The 8,147-nt window shown below is 42.2% G+C and overlaps 1 protein-coding gene across 4 annotated transcripts; it reads right to left on the bottom strand.

Annotated features, from left to right (window-relative positions):
- Nucleotides 1-3,014, bottom strand: LOC8085109. 4 transcript variants are annotated; one of them, XM_021446842.1, is made up of 5 exons: nt 2,558-3,014; nt 2,055-2,265; nt 446-615; nt 314-367; nt 1-221 (listed from the first exon to the last, which is right to left on the bottom strand). In XM_021446842.1, the coding sequence occupies exons 1-4, from the start codon at nt 2,885-2,887 to the stop codon at nt 341-343; spliced, it is 738 nt and encodes a 245-aa protein (XP_021302517.1). In that variant the 5' UTR covers nt 2,888-3,014; the 3' UTR covers nt 1-221; nt 314-340. The 4 variants fall into 4 exon arrangements, with proteins under 4 accessions (XP_021302517.1, XP_021302518.1, XP_002441071.1 ...); XM_021446843.1 differs by having other exon boundaries at nt 1-240; XM_002441026.2 differs by having other exon boundaries at nt 301-367; nt 2,558-3,013.

An 8,147-nucleotide genomic window follows, 5' to 3' on the forward strand; every position in this document is an offset into this window, starting at 1 on the left:
GGAGCACGCAAGACTTCAGTTACATCTATTTATCACTTAAATGTCAAAGGCTGTTTTTTCATACTCTCTGCACATACACAAGATATAAAAGGCTATATGCACTAAATCTTAGAATAAACTAATCAAGCAGTTGCCTCCAAAAGATGTGAAAAATTCGAGGACTAAATGTTTCTCTCATCACAAAGCCTCTTGACTCCACCTTTTGAAACCAACCATCCAAGCTGCACAGAAATAATATGACTAAACATATATTAAGAACTGAATCTTGAAGGAACAGACAACATTAAGATGACAAAGTACCTTTCATGCATACATGATCAGGAGAGCACACCAAAAATCTTTATTCCAACCTTTGTAACCATCCAAGCTGTGCATAAAAAATATGATTAAAGATATTTTATGGACTTGATCTGAAGAACTAGAAAATACTTGCATGAGAAGTTACCTTCCATGCATACATCACGAAGAAAGCAACTGTATCTGCTGACCAGACAACAGCGAAGGACTTCACAAAGAATGGAATCATAACGTTGATCAGAGGGATCAGGAGAAATAAGTAGTTGAGAGCTTCTTTCTCCTTATTTGAGCAGTCACGAGCCCGAAGTGAAGGTATAGCTGCAGAAGTAAATAATGCTCCATTAATATATTGAGGAAAAGGCTCCTATGCAGTATGAGATAAGCAAACATGAGTCAAAGTTTCAAGACATGGCCACAAAGTTTTAAATTCTTGTAACTCCAACATGGCAACATCAACTACATGAATTTTTCATGCATAATAAGACTGAAGTATTGTTTCCAACTTTCCTCATTAGCCTAGAATTTTAAATGAACAGTCATGTGCATTTAACTCAAATAAGGTATCAGAGACTATCAGCCAAGTGGCCTTAAGTTTGAGACCTCACTAATGCAAATGTGGCCACATCTACTCATGTAGTCAAATTCCATAGGTCAAAGGGCTTTGAAGTTTAAACTGGTTAGTGCATATAATTCCATGAATAGCACAAAGACTCTCCAGAACAGACAAAAGCTATATATCTCAGTTTTAATTGAAACCTAGTACATGTGAATTCAGATCAGTGTTAACTTGTCAATCAAGTTCAGATTGTGAAATAAAAAGGTTCAACTTGTGTTAATTCATTATATATCTACCATCTTACTAAATCAAGTCCACGTATTATTAAATCAAAGAGAACTCATCATATGTTAGATTTCAGAATAATGGATTGACATTGCACTTTCAGCTTTATGGTCTAAAATCTTGAATATGGAAATTGCAAAAGTTTGGTTGGGTTCTCAGGATAAAATATATCCAACTGCTCATGTAAGATAACCATTTGCAAACGAGCAAGATCACAGCCGGAAGAGAGGATACTTCATTACGAGTTTTAGATATCATATTTGTTTGTGTAGAATAAATCAAGCATATATACACAGTGGTAGAAAGTATAAACAACTGTTGGTGCCTTTTTGAAGGATGCACTACAACTTTCTTAAAGAAGTGTATTTTACTATAATATGTTGCCTGATAATTGGCTTGAAAAATTGTTTTTTTGGAACTGGAAGTACTGGTTGCTACTTACATATGCAGATGCCACTTATCATTGAGGAAATGAAAGGGTCAGAGCTAATCATCCATTTTCCATTTCATCATGTATTTCCCTGACAAGCACTTAAAATCTGTCTGTCAGGTTCTACTGGGTTTGCTTTGCATGGTAATTTGAATTGTTTCAAGCTTGATCATGTTCTGTTGTGTTAGTTAAAGGTCTGGAAATGTATACATGCTGTCAGATTTTCAATCCTGCATTCATCCCTGGCTAACCGAACAACAAATGGAGGAAGGAATAGTTCTGCTGGGGAATTAAACCCACCAGGATCCACTAATTCCCTGTCTGGATTGATTCAGCTTGGGGATTTGATCTCCAGCTACCGAACAAGGCCTTAATACATTTCAATCCCCCTCCAGTCCCCACCAAAACTTGCTAAAAACAAAACTTGCAAAATGATGTGAAAATCATGTTCTTACTAAGAACAAAACTTGCAAAATTCTTACTTACTGAACATCCAAATGGACCACATTCCCATCAACCTCCAGATGTCTGGTTCATTCGATGGGAATATGAGATTGAAGGAAAGAGCTCCACCCAACAGCATGGAGACATATCCCTGGACTTCAAAGATACTGTACAGGGCAGTTCCAGGGACAGCAGGGTTCTTTGTTTTCGTGGACGCCCTCGGTGCAAAGGTTGCTGCAGTCTTCTGAACTGCCTGTTGTTCAGCAATGAATCATAACTACAATCAGGAATGTACAACGGAATTACAACTGTATTACACACACAAAATTAGTTGATTCAATGGTGAGTTTTGTTAGCTGTATTAGTTGTGAAGATTGACCATTTTTTTGTAAAATGTTCTAAAGAAATAAAGAAAGACAAATCTAGATTACTCTTTCCTACAAACTGCAAGCTAGCTCTTGTGGCGTAAGTTCATAGAATTTAGCCACACAAAAAAAAAAGAATTAGAGTCCAATAAACCAAGGGGACAAATTAAGCAAAGAAACCTTCTTGAGCTCCTTCTCGATCTTGGGATCGACAGGGGGCGGCTGCTTCCGGTTGGATGATGACTCAGCCGAAGCACCTGCATCTACGCCGCCGCCCTCCTCCCGTTCCAAGGTGTCTCCCACGGTAGACGCCTCAGCCGCAGCAGCACCAGACCCTGAACCGTCGGTGTTTGCGCGCGGGGGGAGACTGAGGCACCGCTTGCTCCTCCAACTGCAGCCCGGCCTCCTCCATGAGAGCGTGGCCGACGACGGTGGCCGCAGTGTAGCAGCAGCAGCCGGCAGAAACGCGCAGCCGCCACTGCTGGCCGGGTTCCTTACCAGCAGTTGCATTGCTGGCCGCGTTATGTGGAGAGGAGACGGGAAAGGAAGAGATGGGGTCACGGGGAACCGATACCGATGGTTCTCCCGCCTCCACCCTGCAGATGGGGAGGCCTCAAGCCCTCAACTGAATTGCTTGTAAAAAGACGGCAGGAAAGAAGTAGCCGCAAAATAAAAAGATGATGTGAAAAAAAAAACGCAAAATAAAAACAAAGTGAAATACAGGTTGATTTTGTTTCAGTTAGCTGATTGGATGTGGCTTAAGGTCCCAGCTGATCACTGTTTTTGTTTTGTTAGGCTTCTGTTTAGTTTGATCACTGACCTGAACTTTGGGCTGTGTCCCATCATTGTAAGGTTCTAGGTGCTTAAACTGAACTCCCTGCTTAGCGGGCTCGGAGCTATGCCCCCACTCTTGTAAGGTTTTGGTCTTAAGCAATCACTTGTGATTGTGAAGGCCGAAATGTTTTGATTCCTTTATCTAAAAATATGGGTGCCAATTAAACATTTTTTTGCGGCGAGCTATTTAAATCTACGAACTTTGAAACCGTGGGCACTGTGGGTATTTATTTATCTATAGAAACACAACACACGGTAAGACTAAGTGCGTGTTTGGATCTCATTGAGACTTTGGATTCTAGATAATGAATGTAGAGTTTGCATAAAAAAGTTATTAAATCTTAGTTTTCATAGTGATTACTGTATTTGTATAAAAGTTTCTAAATAGTATAGTCGGATTCTAGAATCTCATTCTAGTATCGCGCGACCCTAGCCTCATGCGCCAGCCTAGGTCCACGAGCGCGACCGTTCCTCGGAACGTCGACGACGGTGCCAGGACTCCCCGACGCCTTCGATCCGCGCCTCCAACAACTTCAGAGATCCAGATCGACATCCTGCTTAGTGACGACGTACGGAGGACGGTTCCCACTACACCTACATCAGGCCACAGTTCTCTACTCCGCATCCGGGAGTGGATCCGTTCCCCACCGCGCGCTTCGTCACCAACTCGAGGTTCGCCAGATGGACAAAGGATCTGATGCGGAATCTCACGCTTCTTCTCAATGACGTCGACACGGAGGCTTCCCTCTGGGCATCGGACATCGGCATCGACCTCAACGCTGGGACCGTACCAGCCCACCCCTAGCTCGAATTCGCAGCAACTCTGAAAGCCCTAGTTTGGTTTTGGATAATTGATGAAACCCTAGTACTAACCTCTATACTAAGTGTGTGTAGACTTAATGAGGTTGGTACATGCCAAGTGATGAAGCAAGTGATGATCATGGTGATGAAGGTGATGACTACAAGATGATCAAGTGCTCAACTTGGAAAAGAAGAAAGATGAAAACAAAACCCTATGGAGATCAAGGCAAAGGTATTGCTTAGGGTTTTGATTTTGGTGATCAAGACACCATAGAGGGTGTGATCACATTTAGGATAGATAGCCGTACTATAAAGAGGGGAATTCTTTGGCTAAGCGGTTATCAAGTGCCACTAGGTGTCATTGTTCATGTGCATGCATTTAGAACCTAGTGAGCTAACTTAACTCCTTCGAAGAAAATGATTGTGAAAATGCTAACACACGTGCACATGTTGGTTTACACACGTTGTGGTGTTGGCACACTTTGAGAAGGAGGTGGAGTTTCAAGGGTAGAGAGAGGATGGGTTCCTCTCTCCCTCCCGCCGAGCTTGCGAGGCGGGATTCGGCGCTTTTCGAGAAAATGAAGTGCATATTTTCTATTGCGCCGGTGGGAAATTTGGAGAAGTTGCGGGAGTGTTTCTCGCTGAGAAAACACTCACCGGACGCTGCGTCTAAGCGTCCGGTGCAGACAGTGCCTGGCCCAGCTAGGGTAAGGCACTGGACGATAGGCACCGGACGCTGGCTTGAGCGTCCGGTGGTTAGCGTCCGGTGTGCGGGCGTTTTGCGATCCTCTCTGCGCATGGGTCCGGTGAGCACCGGACGCTACCGGTGCTTAGCGTCCGGTGACCCGCAGTTTTGCGGAACTCTCTGCGCATGAGTCCGGTGTGCACCGGACGCGTCCGGTGCTAACTTGCTCAGCGTCCGGTGCTCTGCAGGTGACCATTAGACTCTGACACAAGAAGTTCAAAAGGCGACACGTGGCTGACGTTGGAGCACCGGACGCAAGGGCTGAGCGTCCGGTGCCCCTTTAATAGCGTCCGGTGACCCCGCAGTTTGCCCAGTGAAAGAGCCAACGACTCTATTTGTTTGAGGGGCTTATAAATAGTTGTTGGCCGGCTTAGGGCTTACTCCCTTGACATTCTTGACTACTAGACATCCTTGTGAGCCTAAGCAAACACCTCCCACTCATCTCCTTCATAGATTATACATCTTTGTGAGATTGGGAGTGATTCCAAGTGCATTTGCTTGAGTGATTGCATCTAGGGGATCGATTTGGCTGCGGTTTTCTTGTTACTCTTGGTGGTTGCCGCCACCTAGACGGCTTGGAGCAGCGGAGGAGGATTAGCACGAGTTGGTGATTGTTCGTGGCCATCTCCCGGTGATTGTGAGGGGTCTTGTACCTTCCCCGGTGGAGAGCCGAAAGGTAACTCTAGTGGATTGCTCGTGTGTCACACCCTGGCTTTTAAAATAAGACCAGAGTCGTCATATGTGTGCCCAGGAAGTCCACACATACAACAAAGAATAGAAATATCAGAAACAATGTTATATATAGCGGAAAACATATTTATATTAACACTTACAAACATCAGAGTACGCGGAAACAGAAGCTAAACTTCTTAGGCTCCAATCTTCTCAGGGACGGTTGACTGGGGGCTCCGTACGCCAAGCACTTCTGACAAGCTTCTCGAAAACTCCATAACATCTTTGTCCTTCTTCTGAGCAGCACTTTACTACACACTGGGGTGTGGGGAAAATAGCAAGGGTGAGTTCATGTCGAACTCAACAAGTACAGGCGGAAAGTATAATGACATGCAAGGCTTAATCAAAGGAAAAGCTGACACTGTTTGACTGCAGGTGAGCTTTTAAGTTGATAAACTTTTATTACAAATCTATTATTAAAACAACCTATTACTAAATATGGGTAAAGCATCCTAACCCTTAATTAGGTGAAAGTAAATTAGCATCTTTTAAAAGACTATCCTAATTATCATAGTAATCCAGGGATTAACCCCAATTATTAACACAGGATAGCAATCCTGCCAACACGGAATAGCCATTCCGCCAAAACACGAGGTAGCAACCTCGCCAAGGTCCATCTCCAAGTATCCAGTGAATCCAATTTGCTCATCAAGTGAGGGTCTGGGCCGCTCGTGACCGTGAGCACGGCTGATATATCAGTTTTACACTCTGCAGAGGTGTGCACGTTCACTCCAAGTCATGATTCCCATTCGCCCGGGGTCGCGACTCCCTAAAACACTACCAAGGTGAGCAGGCAGGGTTTCACTACGAGACCTTTCACAGGGTCCAACTAATAGGATGCCACTCGTAAGTTTTTGCCGGGGCGCGCGGCAGCCGTGCCCATAGCAATGGGACCCCGAACTGACCGACCTCTTAATATGAATACCCAAGCTACTTCCTTACGCCTACCCGAAAAGTAACACCCTACCAGCGGAGGTCCTGATAATTAGTCAAGCCAGAGCCATATAGCTTGGAGCTGCAGTGTAAGTCCTAGGGGGCCGCTCCCTGACTAAGTCCTTACGGAGAGCAGAGACGGGTACGCCCGGCACACCGGACCACCAACGGTACCCGCTCCCCCTGTCCTCAACCAAAACACGATGCTCGCAAGCACCGCAACATCTCCATCACCGAAGTGACCATTGTTCACCATTTAATCATTAATCATCATTGAAGAATTTATTAAACAAGATCATTATTTTTATTATTATATAGATTAGATGAGTAGAGCAACTAAGCATATCTACTGTTCACTATACTACCCATGTATAAACCCAGGTATACAAGGAATATAGTAGAAGACTAGTCATGTCCTTAGGGTTTGCAGTATTAAGCCACATACAATGAAAAGTAAATGTATTTAAAGTTTATAGGTACAATATGATCAAAGGGTGCCTGCACTTGCCTTAATTCCCAATGTTTAACTGCTCAGAAATCTTTAGCTTCTTTCCTTCTACTTCGATTGTCGGTCCTCAGCTCCTGGTCTTCGGCGCTAACGAACACGCTTCTTCTACTCATAACAACCAAACAACACAAACAGACAAACAAACAATCACGACTAAGAACAAGCATCAATCAAAAGAAAAGCTTAGAAAGAGCGCACTAAACGACACGGCTTATTGCTATGATCGTGACAACGCAAGAACGATTGAGAACGGAGCTATCGTTAAACGGACACGACTTTCGAGGTTCGGAGTGTAACGGAGAAGACGACTATACGCTGGTCGTATTTTATTTAATAAAAGAAGGTGATAGACTTTTAGAGAAATATCTCAAAGTTGAATTGACCAAATTATAAAGAATTATAAAAGCTGGAGTTAAACTTTAGTCATATTTAATTGTAGATGGTTATATATCATTTAAGCCATTTACGCCTTTGTAATTTTAGAAAACATAAAGCAAGTAAGAGCAGCTAATCAAATCCTAACATGCGTCGCATTTATATTAAACAAGTTATAACTAATAAAGAACCATTTAAGTTGATATTAATAATGTTAACATTTATTTATTTATAAAAGATCTAAATTATAAACATAGGTTACTTTTAATCCAAAAAGACATTAAATAAATATTAAACAAATTAATTATATACTTTATGTCTAACTAAAAGAATTATAATTAATAAATATTTAAGTTAACTTCAATCAAGTTAATATTAGATTATAAAAATACCGAAGTGTAAACCTAAATTGTTTTTTTGTTAATTAAAAAATGACACTCAAAAAAATATTAATTAAACTAATTATATTTATAAACATGGGACATGGAAAACAGTATCGCTAATAAGTCATTTACGTTGCCATGGTCATAAAACAATAGAAAACATGATTATAACTCTATATTGCTTTTAATTATAAAATTAGGTGCATATATTTATTAATCTAATATTCAATTAAATATGGAAAAAAATATATGACATAATAAAAGTTAGTACTACTGCGTAGAGCGCGACGTTACGAAACTAACGCAATTGAAACGGAATGAAACAGAGTTAGAACGATTAAATGGTGAAGGATTAATGACCAGTGGCAAACTTGTAAATATGTCTTCTTCTACCTTGAGCTGCTGTACGGACGAAACCAGGGCTCTGTTGGTGCTTCGCGTGGGAAGGAAAGGCTCGGC

This window comes from Sorghum bicolor, chromosome 9 (assembly GCF_000003195.3).
Source record: "Sorghum bicolor cultivar BTx623 chromosome 9, Sorghum_bicolor_NCBIv3, whole genome shotgun sequence".
NCBI classification, from domain to species: domain Eukaryota; kingdom Viridiplantae; phylum Streptophyta; class Magnoliopsida; order Poales; family Poaceae; genus Sorghum; species Sorghum bicolor.